This window comes from Pyxicephalus adspersus, chromosome 5 (genome assembly GCF_032062135.1).
Source record: "Pyxicephalus adspersus chromosome 5, UCB_Pads_2.0, whole genome shotgun sequence".
Classification (NCBI taxonomy): Eukaryota; Metazoa; Chordata; class Amphibia; order Anura; family Pyxicephalidae; genus Pyxicephalus; species Pyxicephalus adspersus.
In genome coordinates this window covers 130,466,516-130,489,148 of record NC_092862.1, presented here as the reverse complement: position 1 = coordinate 130,489,148, position 22,633 = coordinate 130,466,516, and the positions used below count along the sequence as shown (strand labels likewise).

The window sequence follows — 22,633 nt, the reverse complement described above, 5'->3', positions numbered from 1 at the left end:
ATTATTCTTAATGACTTCAATTTTCCCGGCTCTTTCTCGCTTTTGCCAGCGCATCAATTTTATTCGGTCTCAAAGTAGAAACAGCGCACAATTTTAGCTCCAAAAAGAAAAAAAATGACATAAACACCGGAGAACTCTGAAACTGCTGCGGATGACAGAACAGAAAGGAAAAGTTTAGAGACAATCATGTCAAAAAAAAAAATATATATTTATTTTTTATTTTTTTCTAAAGCAGTTTTAAAGTAATGGCAACAGCCAGCCTGGAAAATGAAAAAGCATTGCCGCTGTGCTAACCCTTCCTCGCTCCATGCACATGGAGTTTTTCCAAGTAAACAAATGGCAAGAAAAGACTTTGATTCTTTAATGCTTTAATCCTTCTCTGCTCTGTACAAATTTATTGTCCGAAGGTAGCACATGCTGGGTCTTGTAGTTCTCCATGACCTTGAATCTATGGGTTTCCTATCTTGACTGTTCAGCTACCTCTACATTACAGTCACAGGTTTGCTATGAGAATTCAGTGAAGCTAAACCAAACACAGACAGACCACCTTGTCTGCTGAGGCCTGACCTTCAACATATCAACCAGACAGATGAATGTCAGATGTTCCCCATCTGTACTTTATTATTGCCACTCACTTCAATGCAAGCTGTCCTAATCCTTCACCTATATCAAAGTCTTTGTAGATTCTCCCTTGTATTCTTCAAAGCAGCATCTATCTGCAGACCAGCAGCCAAAACATAATGAAACAGAGCAATAAATACGACCATTGGAACCCTGTCCCTCATACGTTTTATAGAACCAAAATGTCAGAGAGCTGTGTTCTGATTGGTGGTGGTGGGCAACACTCGTAGTTTTCAACTGTTCCTGCAAAAGTCCATGATTTGTAAATCTGACTAATGGCAGCCACAGGTGTATTGATATGATATTTGGTAATTCGAGCAGTTGATGCAACCAGATCAGATCAAAAGGCACACCAGTCAAGCACGTCAAACACAGCGCTCAACCAAATGTCAATTGAGACTCTGTGCGCCTGATTTAATAAAGCTGGAGAGGATACACGTTCATCAGTGAAGCTGGAGGATCCATCAAACCTGGAATGGATCTAGTCCAGGATTCAAAACATTTGCTAGCAAATGACTGAAGATGTTCATTCCAGATTTGATGGTTCATGCAGCTTCACTGTTGAAAGTGTATCCTCTCCAGCTTCAGAGAGCTTTAATAAACCAGGGCCTTTGTTTGGAATTACACTTAAAAAATACTGGAAATCTTTTTGCAGTTTTTGCACATATAGGCATGCCAGTTCCAATTTTTTATATTTTATATATTTATTTTTTTTATATTTGTGCTACTGATTATAGTACGCAAACATTTCATTAAATAACACATTCACAATGTTTTTAGTGTGCAAAAAATAATCTCAAATTTGTAGTAGGAGAGTCCAAAAACCAACAGGAGGGAGTTGTGTCATCGAGGGCAGACACTTAGTGATCAAACAAATTGACGATCAGTCAGCACTGCCTAAAAGCCCCCTAAATTAGACTCACATTCTATGTAAAGCAGAAAAAAATCAATATTTATTAAATTAAAAGATACATTTTCTGTAGTTCTCTATTTGTCTCATATCTGCATGGAGTTTAGCTTTAAATAGAAATTGGTAAACTAGAGAATGAATTGTTCTATTGATCCCCACATCACATGACTCATGTTCTGCCTGGACCTAGAAAATGTTATGCAAGCTGAAGACTATCACATAATACAACCTTCCCTTTATGTTTTTCTAAGCGGTTGTTGGAGTTGAATTGTTTCTCTTTGAAATGGGGATTAAGTTGTAATTCTGAGTAAATTCACCATATCATTGACAAGTGCACTGTGATGAGTTTGGCCTTGGGTACGGCAACTTAATGATTAATCTTTTCATTTTGCCTTTGGTGGAGTTCAGAGAAAACATCAAAAGCAGATCCTGCTACTTCTCAGAACTTCGGAAATAAGAATAGCTTGTATTGCCCAAAAGGGACCAGTCAGATTCATTCTTGTATTTGTGAGCCAGTGCTGAAAAACAGGGATGTGTTTTTCCTACAGTTTTGTAATGGTGACCAGACAATGAAGAAGCAGCAGCAGAAGACTACTGATATCATCACTCAGACTGTTCCCTTTCTATCAGTATGTTCCTTGTCTACACATTTGTATGCAGAACAAATCTGTGTTTGTTCCCATTGATGCCCCCATCACTCACAATCTGAGTGCTGTTGTATAGGGAACAGAATGACACAGTGATGTAGCACCAAACATATTGGTTCCAATGTGGAATCTGTACCTGGCCCCATCTGATGGTCCTCTAGCTACAGATCTGTAAGCCCCAGTGCTAATTTTTGACAAGGCCCCTACCATGTAGCGGAGGTACTTCACCTTGGGAACCAAACTTCTTATCAGAAGTTTCTTCTCTTTAAATAAAGAGCCCCATCTCAACTCTGACCCCCTTCAAATCAGAACACCCCTTCATATTATAGTACCCCCTTTCACATTTTGACCCCCCGTTTTCACATCAGAGCTTTGCCTTTTACATCAGCATACTCACTTTACCTACCCAATCCTATCAGGAGCCCCCCAGACCTCTGTTAGAGCAGACCCTCAGCAATCACATGCAAATATACCTTCACATACTACTCACCTATGTAGATGAAGTTGGCAGAAGAGATCTTCTGCTGCCATCTTCCTTTGCCAAGCTAAAAAAGATGGCATGATCTACTACAAAGCCAGGAAAAAGATGCCAAAGGTAGAAGATCTCCTCTGCCAGCACTGTATACAAAAGTAAGTGGACAGACAATGGTAATGAGAAGAGCCCGTACTAGGCCTTGCAATTAGGAAAGCCCTGTTTCATTTAGACCTCTGGAACCCTTGTTTCTAAACCGCTAGGCTGATACCAAGTCAAACTCGGGTAATTACACTTAAAAAATGTCTCATTCACATTTCATTGCCATGTTTTGTTAACATTTGTGCATGTGATGATGTGTGTTGCATTCCTGGTATTCAAATCGTCAGCCAATGCACCATATTGCTGCAAAAATCTGAAAAAGCTGGAACCACTGCACCATGCATGTGTTTACCAATGTGTTGCTATAAATGGGTCCCTAACAAATTAATTACGACAGGGTTGCATTATTTTGTGTCTTTTATATATTTCTGTAGTTCGGCTATAATTACCAATAGAAATTTAATTACTTTTTGCTCAGTAGACACTGCTTACACCCTTTACTTTGGATTGGGGCCATGGTGAACACTCAGGAGCGTCTAAATTGCAGCTGTAGCTGTGGGATTGCATGGGCATTTCTTTTTCTGGTGCATTGATTAATTAATAAATCAATCTGAAATGTAATTTGTTGAGTGGGCCTTTTACTTAACCCAAGTGTGCATTGTTAACCATATAACAACCATACTGCTGCCCCTTTATAAACAGTGTATATAATATCAGGCCATATTTTTGGATGGATTTTTCTCTTTATGATGACAAAATAGTCATCATATTGAATGCAGGAAACAATATGTGTCTCATTATTTTTTATTTCTGTAAAATCTCCCAGCATATTGCTTGCTCAGATACAGCAAGGAATAGGGCTGTAATACAAATAGTCCTAACTAAGTATACAAACGGGCTTGAAAGTATTCCTAAGCCCCCTGACCTTGGTTTGACCTAAAAGAAAATAATCCTTACCTTTCAGTGGCTTTCCTGAAAACCAGATGTACTCTTCGTCCCCAGTATATAACTGGCTTCAGATGGGAGAACATAAACATTGTCTTTTTTATTGTTGAGTTTGTTTTATAAACAGGTCTGATATTGTTGTTTTATGTTTGTGCGCATTTTTGTGTGTTTGATTTGTTTATAATGCTTTTTTATGTTTAATATATGTATTGGTATGGATTCAATAAATGCTTTAAGACAAGGGTCCCCAACCTCGTCCGTCTGACAGCTGGGCGACGAGAGCATGAACACCGGGCACAGTTTTGGACATTACCTGCCCACTCGCCCATCGCAGGTTCAGACCTGCGATGGAAGAGTTGGCGGGTTCTGGCATCATGACGTCACTCTGGGGGAAGTTCCTTCCCTTTTGAGTGACACACAGCTCCCCACGCATGCATGGTCCGGAGTCTGTAGATTTAGTGGTCGGCGAGCTCCAATTTTCTCTGCTCTGATTTTTGAGGGATTTTCCTGAATAAGTGTAAGGCTATATAGATACGTTATAAGAACCTTTAATTACTATAAGAACTTTTTAATTACTCAACATTTTTTTACATTTCAAACCATGGTTAGCTTTGTGACACTGCAGATGAGATCTCAGTCACATATAAAGTACACACAATAGTACAATTCTGCATTCATTTATACACCCTTAAATGTATTTCTTTCTCAAATACAACCAGTTCCATTACCAATCTTTGATTTGGTAACAGCCTCATGCTGTCCCTGTACAACAAAGCTTAAACCTAGCCTGAACAGTTGGCTTTTTACCTAGGTTTATATAAAAATATAAACAGGTAAACTCTTGACAGGGGAACTCCATCTTTCCTATTTCCCCTACCCCTGAAGCACCCTAGCTCTCTTATATTTTTCACGGTTCTTTGTCCTCACCTTCTTGCTGTGAAGGTGGGAAACTCCAGACATTGGATTAATTGTTTGAATGTACTAAAAGAGGGTCTTTGCTGTATGGGTTCATCTTTAGATTGTGAGTCCATGCAGGGGAAATGAACGGTTTTGCTGTACCCTTCAAAGTACCATGTAATATATTAGCCTTATATAAAAAAGGGAAATAAACAAGAGTAAACTACAAAGGATGTGTAATGTTATGCCACTGAGAAATTTATTCACCTAATAAAAATCTCCACTTTTTGTGCACACTGATTTTATACAGCACAATTTAGAAAAATTGGCACACTTGCATCAACCATGCATTGCAAATCCTTTTTACATCTGAATGCATGGATTTGGGCTGTCTTTGGAGAACCTGAGTCTGTTTTGTCCTTTATAGAACCTTTTGCATTATCACACATGGTTTAATTCCCAACCTCATTATATAGCAATGATGAGCTTCAACTCTTCTTAGTGGTGGTCCTCCATAGTCATTATCCATTGCTCTGTGGGACTCCCAAAGTTCTGCAGGGTCTATATAAAACTAGCAAGCTCCTTGTAAATGGCATTGGAAGTAAGAAAGATATTAAGGATGATTGCAACCAAAAGATTCCAGTTGGGAAGCACTTTTTGTTGCAAGTAGGTATGGACTGATGGCAGATATTCCAGATATTGGTACCATTGGATTGTACTAGAATAAGAAGCAGAGATTCTAATGAGCAGCAGGTGTGCAGAAGGTTCTTTTGTCAGGACACACAGCAACCTAGATGTTGTTATCGCAATAGATACTTCAATAGGCCACATGTTCTTTTGTATGACACATGGGAGGTTGGCGATGATCTCATTAAAGGTCCAATTACATTTTAAGAACAACATAATTAGGAAGTTACAAATAGTAACAACAAATGTCATTGTTTGCAGAGCTTCTTGTCACTTTCATCTGCTTCCTCTTATGGTTTTCCAAAAAACACAGCTGGCGGCTGATTGATCTTAGGTCTGCAGGTTTTAGCGCAAGTTGATGAAGTGTGCCTTTAGTTATAATAGATATGAAGAATGCATTTTATTACCAAAATTGGAAATATTTTTATTCTCTGCAGAGTATTGCCGGACCAGATGTCTGAGGAAATTGGCAGAGACCACCTGATGTAATCGACGTCTCTGGCATTTATTTTAACCTTCCATGTATAGGAAATATTCTGTAATCTCTTGCCATAATTCCCATTAGTTGTTTTATTCTTTTTTTTTTTTTTTGGAGCTAGAGTGCACCAAGCCGTGGGCAGCATTGTGGCTTAGTTGTTAGCGTGTGGTCCTGTGTTTAAAAGGAATAAAGAAAATTTTAATTGGACATATAGAGGTTCATTAAACGGAATGCTAATACATTTCCGCTTTGATCTATTGGAGGTCCAAACTACATAGCAGAAAACCTATAACAATTGGTAGGTTCTTGGGCAAGGTTCTTGGTTGACTGAGTTTGGTCCTGAGTTCAAATCCTGCATAGGCTAATCTCTGCATTGAGTTTAAATGTTCCCTATTTGTATATGTTTGCATGTAGGGGAAAGTGGAGAGCCAGTCCATCTACAATCCAAAAACATACCAGTAGGTTAATTGATTCCTCAGAAAACTGTTCTTAGTATGAATAATATATAAATATTAAGGTTATGTCACGCTAGCTTATGATGCTAGTTGCCAGTTTTATCATGCCCATATTTTGACTTTAGTTCTTTTTAAAGTACTGATCCAGAACAAGTAAAGAAAATTCCTGTACTTGTGATGTAAGCTTGTCCAGGGACACTCATGTAGCATGTAATGTTGTTGTCCTGAGAGGTGAACTCCAGTTTGTCTGTTCCCCTCACCTTTGGAACATCCCCATTCTTTTATCATTTTCATTGGTTTGTGTCCTCAGCTTCTTGCTGTGATGGTGGGGAACTCCAGACTTTGAATTATTATCTTAATGTAATATCTTTATTGTATAGATGCACTAATAGATTGTGAGTCGGGGCAGGGGACATGGACTGATATGTTTTGATGAAGTCTTGTTTGCTGTGTAATATATTTTACCTTTATAAATATGGGAAAAAACAGGAATAAACTACAAAGGATGTTATGCCTCTGAGAAATGTACCACTTATTAGAAGTCTCCACTTTTTGTACACACTGATTTCACACAGCACATTAGGTTGGTTTAACCTTAATCCTCTTTTATCTCTATTATCACTTACAAACTCCATTGGTAGATAACATTTCCAGGTCTAGTTCTAATTTTCTTCACCCAATCCCATAAATTCAGCATGAAAGTATTGCATCATCCCTGCGGTGGAAAACCAGGCAGTTGGGCACTCCTGGGCATGTGGAAAACTGTTGTTTTGCATCTAGGGGGGCAAACCAAACCAAATACCACATTTGGAATGGCTGTGGTTTTTTCAGAGGAGGAAAAGCATCCATGTGCACAAAATGGTTCTCAACCTCGCCTATTACTTGAATGGGAGCAGTTGGGACTGTGACTGAACCTGCAGCAGAATGCTGTGACAATCTGCAGGTCTGAAATAGTTAGAGGAGGATTCCTGATTTATTTCTATATGTAGAATTTATTGGGAAATGTGTCATCACCATTTGTAGTATGTATGGTAGTTGGGCATTAGATCAAGAGAAGTAAGGAAAGCCTTATGGGAGAATCAGTTTTGAGCAAAGTTGGCCTTTAAGAATTGCCTATAGAAAAGAACAAATATTCTTCCTAGCACAATAAGGTACAGAATTTAGCTACTAAATTATCCTGGCAGTCAGAATTTACTCTTCCCCCTGAGGACAGTGACAGAGAAATTGTAGATGCTGCTGCTTTAATCACTGCATAATTTACTTTATTAATGCTTCAACCATTACATCATGGCTGCCTTTGTGCATAAGTTAATGTGTTTGGTAAACTTGATACACATGTACATTGAATAGGAGAGTACAATATTAGGAATGCAAAGGTTATTTCCTGTATTTATGTGAGAGACATTAATAAAAAGCACAAAGAACAAAGCAGAAAATGCAGTAACTTATTTTACTAGTCACAGTTGATTTCATTCTATGCATTTTGTCCATATAAATAGAGGCTCCCCCCCTAACTCCAAGTTTTCTGATAAAAGAGGGACAAGTAGGAAAGTTTAGGTTTTACCCCAAATTGTACAGACCAGAATGAATGTTCCACAGTGATGGCTTAACCAGCGGATATTTGTTTTCCATCATTGCATGTAGATATGCAGTTTAAGAATTGTTCAAAAAAACTATTTCTGAAATTCGTTTTATGAACGGTTTATTTATTTATGGAAGTCTATCCATCAAGACAAAAAGAAGGATAGTTTGGAAGGAAAGAAGAACAAAGAAAGTAGGGGACAGAGGAGTGTCATAACAAAAGCAAAGTTACACTTTCAATATGTTTCTGTAAAAGAATATATAACTCATTGCATCAATCAATAAAAAAAAAATATATTTCTCAGTGGATTATTATCTCACTTCATTGTTTTCTGAAGGACTGTTAGATAAATGTCTTTTAATTTTAAAAAGTGAATAGACTGATTCATTGTTGTAATTGCAGACATAAGTTATTCGCGTATCAACAAGCTGAATCGATGGGGATGCATACAAGCAAGAACATTTAGGTTTATTAGAAAACTCATCCATAGAAGAGACAGGAAAAAACTAAGATTTTATGATTTAGAAAACATAGGACTTCCTTAACCCTTAGGAGCTCTTTAAAACCTATTCCATCAGTAAAAGTCACTAAAAAACACCCACCTTCCCTATTGACTCCAATTAAGTTGCAGAAAAACAACAAACTGGCCTGATTTGTGCTAAAATTTTGGTAAAATTAAAGTTTTAATAATACGTACCCCTAAATTAGAAGTGCATGTGTGGGAGATATTTGAGCATTCTCTGACCAATCAGTTGGTTACAATGGTAATTTTTCTTAGGAAACCTAGGGCTGTAGAATTGTATCCAATGCCATGAGAGGTGGTGAGATGGGTACAACAGAAATTTTACATATAACTGTTCTCAAAACGTGTAAGCAGGAGGGTAACCCCACCCACCTCTTTAGTGATGGCACCTTTACACATCCATCCAACCTTCCTATTGAATAATCAAGGAGCAACACCAAACAGATAAGCTGTGCGCAAAATTGGGCCTATTATATGTAGGAAAATAGGTTTTCTTGATATCCCTAAGGGCTTGTTAACATGGACACTCAATTTGCAATTGGATGGCCACCAACCAGGAGCACCTAACTTTCACCGCTGTTGAAATAAGTTGACAAGCATTTATGAAAAGTCTAGAAAGGTTGCGGTTGTCTTGCACAGAAAATAGTAGGGTATAAAAAATGGAAACAAATCACGTATTTGTACTTCTTCCCCACTAATGCTTCCAAAATGCTTTTCAAATGCTAAAAACCCACTTAGCAAACATGCGAAAAGCAGTCCTCTTAAATTCTAGGGATCTAGTGACAGGGCAGCCGACTATAAGATACTACATGAACTGCTCAAAACAATAATTCAACCACAAATCATGAAAAATATCAATCAAAAAAGTATTCTTAATATTCCAGTTATATTTTGAGGGCTTGGCGGTTTATTGGCATTCTTTAGTCAGTTAGCTGATACAAAACTGCATTCCTTGTGAACAAGATCCTAAGAACAGGAATTACTTTGTGCATGGTGGAGTGGAATATGGTCATTTTCAGCATTTTTAAATGGACTCCTGTGTTTTGTTTCAGGTGTGCTCTTTCTACAATACGGGGAGGACACCAAGAAGCTGCAGATGCCCAATGAAATCACCAGTGTAGACACCATACGTGCCCTGTTCGTAAGTGCCTTTCCTCAGCAGCTTACCATGAAAATACTGGAGTCCCCCAGCACAGCCATATATATCAAAGACGAGGGCAGAAATATATATTACGAATTAAGTGATGTCAGGTAAGCAAAGCACTCCATATATATTTGATTATTTTGTATTTCTGTCAATATTCTACTGGATGGAGAGCTAATCCTTATTTTTGCCCATATTTTCCTTGAAAATAGAAAAGTACACCTGGAAGAACAGTTGATAGGGAAATGAAGGAAGCAGAGCTCGCTTCCTAATCTTTAAAAGAAGGAGTTTTACAGTTGGTTAATAATTGGGTCAGATGGCTGGATATTCTGGTGCACTTATGTACGTGCTGATTATAATATATTGAAAAATTTATTGTCGGTACCAATACAAAGGTGTTCAATGAGTCCTGGCATAGGAGGGAGCTGGACCCAAGATATCAAGATTTGAGTCTTACATCATTACGCCCCTAAGCTGTTTCACATGCCAGCATTCCTCATGGTAGGAACGGCCTTTATTTTCCCATTCTTGCACCGACCCCCCTGGCTCCAAGAAAGGGAGTGGAAGGAACTTTGTTTATTGTGAGCTAACTAAAGCCAAACATTTTTTTTACAAGCCCCTGAAGCAATTCTTTAAATGTATCATAGCATTATGCTTACGTATTGCTGTAAAATGTTAAGAAGTCAGTTCATTTTCCTTCTCTTGGTAAACTCAAGAAAATGCACTCAAAATGCTTCTTCCCAGGATTTATCGGGTTGTCGTTATTCCGCTACATGCGCTGGAGCCTACACTGTCAACACTAGATCAGAATAAATGATGATTATTAATATTCCAGGCATTCACAGTCCTTGATACTAAGTCAGCCATCATGGAGGGTTGAGGCAATTTAAGTACTGCAGCAGAGACATTAATATTCTATAATCTCACCCTTAGGACTCATTTTGAGTGCCTCATTATCATTATCATGTAAAATTACAGCATTACACCAGGGCACATGATTAGGATCGTGCTGTATGTGCAAATCATGTAAATTAACTGTAATGACCAATTCTGTATATTTTTGCTCCATTATAGTTTGTGTTTTGTTGTTTGCTTAAACTTTTTTTTCTAGTGATTAAAGAGGTTTCTACCTTTAGGAAAAAACAAATAACATGCATCCATGGCCAGACTATGAACATTTACATTCACTTACAAACAGCAAATGAGCTTTAGGTTTAAACTCTCATGTACTATAGCTATTGTGGAGCAATTCATCCTGAAAGATTATTGGAGCCTTTAAAGTTGAGTTTTAGCAATTTGCACCACCCATGTCCAGAGGTCCTGCACTGTGTTTCAGTTAGAGATTAGAAGAATGTTATGTTTATCAACAAAAAGTATTATTATTACTGTTGATGTACCTATTTGAAGGTCACTCAAGGATACCAAGGATATTGAATAACCCCCCAACCCCCCCCCCCAATAGGTGCATCCAGAATATTAGCACTTTTTTGTCCATAAACATACAATTTATGGGCACAGCTTGGGAAAGATGGGTAAGCTGTCAAGTTACTGCTGAAAAAGGAAAGCAGCATTAATTGCTGAATACATGTTGAGGAATAATTGCTCCACAGTTTCTTAAAGTCAAACAGATATTTTCTGCATGAAATAAAATGACTCCAGATCTGTGCGGTAATGCACATTCACATACCTAAAATAGTCACATGTTTTTTCTTTCATCTATTAATTCATTTACTAAAATTATTTTATTGATTACAATGGGCTATGGGAGCATGGTCCATATGAAAGCATTGTTTAATGTAAAACCATGCATTCGAAAACTAGGTCAGCTCAAACTCAGTCAAAGTAACTCAGAAAGCAATGGGTACACAATGCAGATGCTTCTGCTGTAGGTTGCCATTCATTTGAGGAGCTAATTGATTTTCAGAGAGCAGGCAATAACCCTTGCTACTTATAATGCATCCTTCCTAGTAGAAATAGATCACAGCCAACAGTCCCAACAAGATGAACTGCACAATAGGGATATCCATGTATTTTTTTATTGCCTGAGACTGTCCCCGGTAATTTTCATCTATCCTACATTGAATATTTTGTCCTTTTTTGAGATCTACTAAATACAGCTATACAAGTCATCCTTTTAGACTAGTCACTGGTCTGTGAGAGCCTACAGACCGGCAACTAGCACATTTAAGTACATATAGTCATATGAAGAAGTACATATTCAATCAGGCAAACATTGGATTCTCATTCAAACAATGCCTACAGATAAAAGTAGTATACATGACAACATAAAGTAACTTGGTGTTTATTATTCTCATAATCTAAATAAAAGAAAATACAGATTGGTCATATGAAAGCAGTAAGTAAACATTTACCACCATCAGGTGTTCCATATGAAGTATCAACGGTTAGAACCTCCTTACGGATTAAGGAGGTTGGGGTTCTTTTTGCTATTAGATCAAAAAAGATCAAAAAAGCTCAGTAAGGTCTCCAGAATGAAGGGTATAATTGCCTTTGAGCCAATCAATCATTCCACTAAAAGGAAAATAATCTGCGTGGTCCCCAAATCTTCATAATCTCAAAAGTGGCATGGTTGCTAGACAACTGTCCAGAACAGGCCAGCCTAGCAAATGTAGCTGGCTTAAAGCATCTCTGGGAACACCAAACTTCATTTTTGGGTCTGAAGGTAACCCTTGCAACAGTTAGTGTTCTGCATGCATAGAGAATTAGAAATAGTTCCCCCTAACTTAACCTTCATAGGATGTGTGCCAGGGAAAAAAAACTTTGTTTTGCTGTCTGAAATCAAAGATGTATGGCCACAGGAACAATAGACATGTTTATCGCAAACCAAAGACAACACTTCAAGAATAAAAATCATATTATTTGTAAAGAATAGTAGTGGAAATGTAATAGCTTGGTAATGCTTTGCTTATTCATTTTCTAAACTGCATTTAGTCAGCTATGAATTCTGCATTATATCTATGTATGCTTAATAACAATGCAAGGCCATCTCTTCAAAAGTTGAAGTGCAAATCGATCCAAAGTACGCCTGCAAGGAATCCTTCAAAAAAGATGAAAGTGAGGGTATGGCCAGACATAGTTAAAGCCCCAAATTGAATCCCAATAAAATGTTGAGGAGGGCAGTTCATGCAAAGGTATTGAAGACATTTTGCATGGAGAATTTTTATTTATTTTAATAAACAGTATTACGCAGTGCTGTACATTAAATAGGGGTTGCAATTGACAGACAGACACAGGCAGTGACTCATGAGGCGGAGAGGATCCTGCCCAGAAGAGCTTACAATCTAAGAGGTGGGGGAAGCAGCACACAATAGGTGGGGTGATATGGAATGATGGGAAGTAGTGAGAGTTTTAGGAGACAGAGGTAGACAGGTAGGCAAGTTTGCAAAAATGTGTTTTAAATGCTCTTTCAAATGACCAGAAAGTAGGAGCAAGCCGAATAGGATGAGAAGGACCATTCGAGAGAGTCAGGGCAGCCCGTAGTAGTCTGTAGTCAGCATCTGCAGTCACTGTTTAAATGAAGATCTAATGCTTGCTTGTTAGAATATGTTAAAAAAATCAACAAAGTTGGTGAGTTTATAGTGAGTAAGAATAAGAAAATCCAAGGCCTGCTGGGACCAACCAATCTGCTCAATTTTTTGGTCAGTTAGAAGTCTCAAAATACTGAACACATCTACGATATACTGAGATTGGATTTACGTTCGTACACAGGACTTGACTTGTGTACTTTTGAAAGATATTTACCAACATGTCTAATGTATCTACAGTAAAAAAAAAATGTGTACTGGACCTTAGAAGGATTGGACACTCTTTCAGTAAGAAGTGCTAGTTGGGAAGGGAAGCCGAATATAATTTCCCCAATAATGATGCAGATAGCAAAAAGAAAGGATTTCCACCCTTTCCCAACTGTACCCAGGACAAGGTTTGGGTAAGCTTCGTATTTTGTTTGAAATTGAGAAAAATTTAATCCAGGAGGCACTAAAGTAAATAAAAAAGTTTAAAACCCTAACATTGTTTCCTCTCTCCTATATCGTGCCATTGTCCTGACTTGGTATGCACAAAGTGAGTCCTCAATCACATTTTTTCATTTACATATTAAGTGGGGATAATTACAGCGGTGACTGTGCGCTCCCTCTAGATTTTACACCGTCGTCCTCTAAATCTATGCAACGATTAGCGGTACGCACTGATTTACATTACCGTCTGTATCTTTGACCCATAAAGTGCAGGTCTGACAGGCTTATGTTAAATCACCTGTCTGGTGCCATCCCATATACCCTTTTCTAGAATTCATCATAGGAGGTCTCCTGACCTTACTTTTTGATCCCGCTTGCTGCTGAGCTGAACCTCTTGCAGCTCTTAAATCTCTTTATAAATGTCTGTCTGGTCATGATAAAAAGTCAAGTTTTATTACTGAGATGTAATTTTCAGAGACAGATCCCTATATTCACAGACTCACCGGCTTTACCCTTACAGGCCTGTTATAGTAAAAGAAAATGTATCCTGTGTGTATAGGGTAACAAAAAATTATTTATTTAAACTTTTCTCCACACAGGCCAAGAAATCCAGCAAACATTATGCCCTTGCAGGGACTTCTTTTAGTGATGAGAAGTTTACATCATGATATTGACATGGTTTCAGGTTAAACATAACCAGGAAATTATTATAGTAAAATATGATAACAATCAGGGTGATAAATAAAAAAGAAACAAAGCGGTGGCAAGAATATTTTTATGAGCCAAATGTGCTTGCATACTGCACTATATCTCTTTTCACGATTGTGAGAAGGCCACCAATAACCATAATATCCCAGTAGAATCCATGTAAGGAGGTGTGGCTTGTATTTTGGAGAAGTAGATGGTGAGCAATTCTAGGTCCTACGTCTATATGATTAGCTGCACAGCTACAAGCAACTCGGCCAACACAAGGGGGATGGAGGTTGAAACTACAAAGTCCTATTCCAAAGTAAATGAATCTGCCTTGTTCAATTTAAACTTTTACCTTTTTTTGTAAAAAGAAAAGGCCTTAATGAAAACTTAATAATAAAAAAGCAATGCCAAGTTGCAATATCTAAAGCTAGTAAAGTTCGTAATAAAAGAAGAATAGACTGCAGAGATGGAGACATAATCCTGCCCCTGTACAAAGCATTGGTCAGACCACATCTGGAATATGCAGTCCAGTTTTGGGCACCAGTTCACAAAAAGGACATTGTGGAATTGGAAAGAGTGCAGAGAAGGGCAACTAAACTAATAAAAGGAATGGAGGAGCTCAGCTATGAGGGGAGATTAGCTGAACTGAATCTATTCTCCCTTGAGAAGAGACGTATAAGGGGGGATATGATCACCCTGTATAAATATATAAACGGTCCATATAGAGAACGCTCTTCCCAATTATTCACTGTGAGATCTTTACAAAGAACAAGAGGGCACTCTTTGCGTCTGGAGGAAAAGAAGTTTAAACTTTGGATAAGGAAGGGATTCTTCACTGTAAGGTCGGTGAAAATGTGGAATCAGCTCCCTCAGGAAGTAGTTTCAGCAACTACTATAGATTGCTTTATTAAGGCTTTAAAGTAAAGATAACAGTGACTGCTGATCCAGCGAACATCTAAATTGCTTCATGGAATCAGAAAAGATTCCATTGTGTTGATGTTGGAGCAAATCGAACCAGGGTTTCTTTTGCCTTCCTCTGGATCAACTGTCCATAGGGTTTTATATCTGGGATATGTTTCCCTAGTGGTTGAACTAGATGGACTTATGTCTTTTTTCAAACTGACTAACTTTGTAACATTGTACAAAACAGTACTCAGGGGGTCCCCAGCTTGACTACTTGGGTTATATACATAGATTTTAAATGCATACATTTGCAAAATAATGTGGAAGCCACACTGGTGCATTAATCCCCCTTGGGATTGCACGATGCCTAACGCTAACATTTCTGAGTTGCCAGTTATTGAATATATATACCGTCTGGTCAAAAACAAAGTTACACATTCTAATATTTTATTGATCCACCATTAGCTCTGATTACAGTATACATTCACTGTGGCATCATTGCAATACGTTTATGCAATGTCACAACATTTATTACTGTCCGGAGTTGCATTATTTTTTCACCAAGATTTTGTATTGATGATAGGAGGATGGGACCACTTCTTTTTCGTTTTAAAGGTAGAGCAATCACTAAAAAACTATTTTACAGGGAGGGAGTGCTAGTGACTGACTGCATCATGTATGTAAAACTATTTCCTTATCTATGTTTCAACTGTTCATTTACTTGTTAGGTTTGAGTTGCCCTTTATTAATTATTTCCAAGTCTCTCTGTATAAAGGGAAATGAGAAGGGAACATCTAGGTACGTGGGTGTTTCTGAATGGCCAGTGCCTTCTAATCAGACAGTCTACATCAGTCAGTATTGGGTGGAAGTTTTTATTAAATCCTTCACGGTTCTTTCAGTAGAACGCCTCTTGCCTGACCTCAGCACCATGTAATATTTAATGAGCCACTCTAATCTCCTCTGCAAGTTTCCACTGGTTGGTGCTGAAAAGAATTTCTTTCTGTATTTGAAGGTCTGGTGCAGCCAAATAATCTGCTTCATTTCAATTCATCTTGAAATCTCCGCTGGGAGAATCCAGGGTTGAAGGTCAAGTTGTACATTGTGATGTTCAGCCAATTTTATAGCCTGTTTACAGGTATAAATGATGAATATCTTGTGAAGTACAAAAAATATCTGGCGCTCATTGATTTGTAGGCAATTTCCATAGGAATTTATGATTTAAAATGCAGTATTTTTCAAATGCCTCTATATGCTCTTAAAGTGAACCAGAGCTTTGGCAATGCAACTACACATTTACTTTTATTTTTGTTTGCCTTTTATGTTCATAACTATATATACATATAGGTATATATGTATATATTTATATTCGACAAGATATTACCAGAGCACTATGGTTTAGCTAAAGGTAAACAGGGTGGGCATTTCTTGGTTTAGGAACTATGAGCCTGATTTATAAAAGCTTTCCAAGATTGAAGAAGATAGACTATCATGGGAGAACCTATGTTATCCAACAAACCTTGGAATAGATGTAGTCCAGGATTAAAAACATTTACCAATTTATAACAAGTGACTTTAAGAAAACAATTTTAGGATTGCTGGATCCTCCAGGTTCTTCCATTATAGACTATATTCTCCAGTCTTAGAGACTTTTAATAAATCAGGGCCAATGTGTTTGATTAAAATATCCCTGCTAAGCTGTCTAGGAAATGACTAGAAAAAGTAATTTCTGATGAGTCACTGAGCTGTGTTAGCAAATTCTTTCACCAAAGTAAAAATACGCTCAACAGCATGCAAAATATTTATAAATGTACTTCCAGGTATAGAGGAGAATGTGGCGTACTGATCTACCACGCATGTGACAGCACATTTTGGGATTGGTGTAAACTCTTCTATGGTGGTTTACAGATTACACACAGCTTCCTGTCCTTGCTGCTGGTTACTGAAGCTGCAGGGAAGTAAAACAAAGGTCAGCATGTGTTGATAGGCAGGGAGGAATTAAAGCTAAACACTTGTCAGTAGTAAAATATTAGTAGCATGTCAACTCCACCCCCAACTTCCTCCCACTATAGCAAGTTTAAATGATAGCCTGGGGCAGGTATAAGACAGAGGAATACCTCCGTTACATTTGATTACCTTTTCTTTACTTCTCCAGTCTTCATTTCCATTTTACTTCCAGTCCTGCTCAGCAGTTGCTTAGGACAGGTACTCACCAGCCTCAGTTTTGCATGGCTCTCCACAACTGGCACCTCGCTGGGCTGATGGAGCACTAGCATGGCAGCATGGGTTCAAGAGGAGGGAGTGTTTGCACATTTGACAGCTGACAGCAGTAAGTGTTACTAGTACTGCTCACTGCCCAATTATTCTCTATGGGACTGCACTGGGAAAAGCTACGTGTAGAAGCATTCCTGGTGAGGAATCAGTAAACGCACCATACCCTTACTGCCAGTGTGAATTTAGCCCCTATTGTGAGATGTACAGTCATACGTTGAAAATGTAGATGGTCCATTTACATACAAAGAGGAGTGGGTAACACCAGCTGCCGCTGAAAAAGGACTACCCTAAACTTTTTCCAGACTAAAGAATCTCAACATTTTGATCTCCTGAAGGTTGGGGGGTAGGGAGAGTACAGCTACCAATATTTTACTGCCAGCTGGAGTTTTTAGTGGTCATTGGCAAAGCAAAAATTCACTTTAAATTTAGCAACTCTATGGAAAATTTGTAGGCTCTCCTAGATTGTAAGCCCTCCAGAGCAGGGTCCTCTCCTCCCCATGTCACTGTCTGTCATATGCAACTCCATTTTGTTGTACAGCCCTTTGAAACATGTTGGCACTATATAAATACTGTTTATTATTATTAATAATAATAATTATATTATTACTAATAGGCTGCCATTACTGACCTTTGGCATTACCAAATAACCATTTGTCCGGTTAGCTCCTGCTTCAGACATGCAACAACATGATCAATTTATTGATTCTGGGTCAGTGAAGCCATAAAGCCACTGGGTCAGTATGACAACTAGGCAACTATTATTTTTAGAAGGAGAGGTCAGCAGTGACAGCTGAAGTTTTTCTCTCTGCACAGGTTTCCTTCTTTCAACTGATAAACTAGGAGGGATAGAATTTTTTTCCATTCTAAATCTGGAAACTCCACTTTCAAAAAGACCAAAACAAGACCAACCCAGAATAATCTTTTTTTTTTTTCTTTTCCTTCTTGAACACAATCCCTTTGGTGAAGCTCAGCCCACTAATACTCCGCTCCTGCACCTGGAGCAATGGAATTCACTCCTCATTTAGAAGGCGTCCTAATTCACTGGCTCGAATCTTAGAAGGAATGCCTTTCCTGGAGGCGTCTAAAGCAGACCTAGTCTTCTTTTTTCATCTCTTTGTTCCTCCTCGGAGCTGATTACATTTTTTGCTTGGAAAAGCTGTCCGGTTTGCTTTTCCTGCAGGAGTTGACATTAGCCTTTTTTTTTTTGGATTGTTGCTGTAGTCAATCTGTAGGATGTCTGGGAGCTGTAATGCCAGAAGGAGCTAGAGACTGCAGACAAAGCTCAGCGTAAGTTTGCTTTTAGCTGGTCAGCCACCTCCGCTTCTAGACCCCCTGATCTACTTTATACTATTTTAAGTAAGTACACAGTTTTTTGAACAAAGGCGTGATTGTGTTGCCTCCGCCGTGCGTTGTTCAGATCAGCAGCGAGGTACCTCCTGTGTTTGCTTTCCTTTGCCAGAGAAGCATTTAAATATTAACCAAAGCCGAGTGCGTTTATGGTTAAATGCTTTTGCTTAGGCTTTCTTCCGTTTACTCCGATTCAAATTACAGCCTGCACAGTCCAGCACCACCTGATTCCACTGGGTGTGGAGCTGTTTGGACAGGCTGGAAGTTCTCCGGAGGGACGGAAGGCTGTACAATTTTTAGGGTTTTCTCTACTTTTTTCTGATCCGGCTACGTTAGAGCCTTTGTCCTCCTTGTCCTTGGCCTGAAAACAAAAAATGAAAAATGTCACGTTTGAAGTTATATTGACAAGGTGGTGAAAATGTAAAAAGGAACCTTTACGTGTGCAGCTCTTAAACATATTCATGTATTTGCTTTTAGGAATATTCAAGACAGATCGTTTCTCAAAGTTTACAACAAAGATCCTGCTCACGCATTTAACCACACGCCTCGGGCGGTCAATGGAGACGTAAGGGTGAGTGACACATTTTTAATTTTATATATTTAAAAAAATAAGAAGCTATTGATATCAGATTTTTCATTGACGGTCTTGCTTTGCTGTGCTGCTCATTGCTCAGTAGCCAATAGGTGGTATTTGTTGGATTTCACCTATGGCACCGCTGGGCAGGAAGTTCACCGTGCACTGGAAAAAAAGTTCCCTGTCGTATCACCTTTATATATTGCATTGTGACCACCTTATGATGCAAATATTAAAATTGCTCCTGAAAAAAAAAAACCTTATCCAGAACCATAGGAAAGCACACACGTTAACCTAGCACTGTATTTATAATTAAATTATTCTTTACCTACCTATATTTGACATGGTACCACCTTTGGGCAGTCTCAGTATAGCAGAGCTATGCAAATAGAAGCATCACAGGAACCAAGTCAGTTGTGTTACAGTGCTTTTTGGCAAACTAGGGATATGCTGATAGAAGGAAAGAGCGAAGAGTTATAGAGAAATGAGCTTTTCAGAGTGCTGCATCTAGTTTCCCCATTGAAAAATGGGATGGGGGAGGGACACGACCTGCAAATGTTACTTAACTGCAGAAGAGAAAAATCAGGTCTCCTACATTGATAGACAAAGTACTGGCAGCTAAAACAGCTCTCATGTATGTATAAATGGTATATTTAGCTATTTACCTGGCACTAACTTCCCCCACCTTCCAGATTTCCAGCCATCACTGTAATAATGTTGGTACCTGAAGAATCTTCAGAATCCAACTTTTAGGAGTACCAAATATCTTACATAGGTACATATCTGGTCCCTGGCTGTGCTCTGTGGTTACTCCAAATGGGACTTATGTCACTAATGAACATAATCACAATGTATAGGGTGGAACAAACCAGTGGCCAACTGTGCAGAACTAACTCGGGGCTCCCTGCCAACCTGACATAGGGCCCTGTTGGCTGAGGAGGGTCCAGGGCGCTCGTGCAGCGGCACACTTTACACCTCCTTAAATCTGCCCCTGGAACGAACTTTGGCTTTATTAGGGGGAACAGATATCTGACAAAGGGGCAATTTTTAACACAGACATGAATTGCCTCTATGACATTGGTCACTGGAGTTAGACAATATTGTTTTATCTATTCTTTATATATATAATATATATAAGGTGTGCATACAAAGAGACCCTGTCATTGCAAAACTGTAAAAGAAAAGACCATATACTTGTCTTTCCAGTGGCCTGGGTTTTGAAATGGTATTGTGTTGCTCCCTTGCTACAACACAAATTGCACATTTCCAGGTGTGTGTAATACAGCCCCCCCTGCTACATGCTGCAGTTATTCCCACTGACTCATATGTCAGCACTGACCAGTGGGCGGAACCATTGTGTGCGGCGGGGAGCAGATATTTGATACACCTGTAGCGGCCACTGGAGTTCATTTCTACATCCCAGCCATCTGAAATGAAAGTTTATTGCCTTTTTTTTCAGGAAATTCTTCTATGAGTTTTGCCATTGTAGTTATGGGGGTGCTTAATTATCTTCATATTAAACTGTCCTTAACTTGCTCTTTCTGAAGTGACTATAATAGTACATTGCAGGTACCAGGTGGTAGTGCCATCACATACTTAATTTGGATAATATATTTAGTTATAGACACCGAAATAATGAAAGGTCACTAACCTTCTCTAGCAACTTCCTATTGTCTAATAAGTTTGTGCATCAGAATAATATAAAAAGGGGATATGTCGCAGTATGTGGCCTCTTCTTTTAGAAAGAAAGAATTTTGTTGTGAATGGCTTCTACTTTCCTATGCTCTCTCTAGTCCTAAAGTAATTTTAAGAGGCAGTGCCATGCACAAGATAATAATTGATGATAATATATTACTGAAGATTATCTGTTTCCAACATCTGAGCTGTCAGTGTGCAATGTATTATTCATACAGAAGATGTAGCAATATATAAATTGTGATTCAACATTCATTAACACAGACCAACATGCAAATTATAACCATTGCATATTCTGCGTATCATGTTGGATAAAAGCTGACCTTCAGGCAAACAGCCAAAGCACACCATGAGCATCGGGCAGGGGGCACCCCAGACTACTAAAGACTTGGACCTCAATGTTGTGCAGTGGTCCAAGTCTTTAGTGTGCTGCTACCAGAGTGTAATTTACCTCTTGCTGCAGCAAATACTATTAAAATAAAAAAATACTGTACATTCTATATGACTTCTTTACAGTAATAATATAGGAAGCTTTATTTGGGTGTAAAATAAACCATGGCCTGTTTTTTGGTATCGTTTTACACAAATGTCTGGGAAATCTTTCCATGGTGGACTCCTGTTTCTGTGATATTTGTCTATGTAGGAATTATACAATGTACTTGCCCTGATTTAATAAAGCTCTCATCGACTGGAGATCCAGCAAACCTGAAATTCATTTCCAAAAAGCATTCCCTATTAGTTGGTAAATGTTTCAGTCCTAGATCACATCCTTTCCAAGTTTGCTGGATCACCCATGTTCTCCTCTGACAGTACAGTCTTGGAGAGCTCCAGCAAATGAGGCCCATGTTTTAGGGAATATATGTTGTCATATTTTTTCTAACCTGAGAAAGAGAAGTAATAAATATACTTTTTCTACCTGGCATTTTAGAATACAAAGGCACAGAAGGCGACCAATGAATAAATATACCGAAAAGGGATCATTTCCAAATTTGGAAACCATTATTATATGAATAGACTATACTCTCCTTTATTTAACATCTGAATTCTGATTTGTGTCTCTATTTCAAGAATAAGCATGTTCTCCGATGATCTTATTTATTCCACACGCCCCTCTATGCTATGTAGGTTTTCTATTTTAGGTGTTGGTGTTCCTTTAAGAGCAGCTGTAAAAATAAAAGTTCAGGTCATTTCACCTGTTCAGTCTGTGTCTGCACCCTCCCCGCCCTGGATGAGCAACCTGCTCAGTGTTATCAGCTTTGCTGATTCATACAGCGCTCATGCTGGGGATAATGTAAACAGAATGAGCAGACAGGATGCCAATGTCAGGACTCTTGTGTATTGGCAATGTGCACTGATTTGTTAATCAGCCAGGTTAATAACATGGTGCAAAGAGCACTGAAGTGTTGTATCTCATAGCAAACAGTCACTGAGGAGCTCTTTACCAAGGGCTGACTAATATGTGCTGATTCCTAACCAGCTGCTGCACTTAATACATGTTTGCCTATGTTGTATGGAGCACGGAAGGGCTGAAACCTCTATTAGGTTATTTTTTGCTTTTAATGCACCACTAGGATGATACAAGGAAATTGAGTTAGATTTCTCCAAATTGAGCACATGAAACAGATGTCCCCATTTGAGAGTTTTCCTTTACCTATAATTTATTATTTTGGATTTACTCCTACTGGATTGGTCACTTTTGGTCCCCAAGGGGGG

General features: G+C 38.5%; 1 protein-coding gene across 14 annotated transcripts in view; it reads left to right on the top strand.

Moving 5' to 3' along the window:
• The window catches only part of KIAA1217 (KIAA1217 ortholog), a 279,526-nt gene that overhangs the window by 181,348 nt on the left and 75,545 nt on the right, over window positions 1–22,633 (top strand). For 12 of the 14 annotated variants that reach the window (XM_072412718.1, XM_072412717.1, XM_072412715.1 and 9 more), the window contains 2 exons: window positions 9,372–9,570; window positions 19,129–19,222. In XM_072412718.1, coding sequence (XP_072268819.1) covers window positions 9,372–9,570; window positions 19,129–19,222 — 293 coding nt within the window. Of the gene's footprint in view, window positions 1–9,371; window positions 9,571–18,294; window positions 18,661–19,128; window positions 19,223–22,633 lie in introns of those variants that run through there. The other 2 variants (XM_072412724.1, XM_072412726.1) reach the window with 2 other exon arrangements.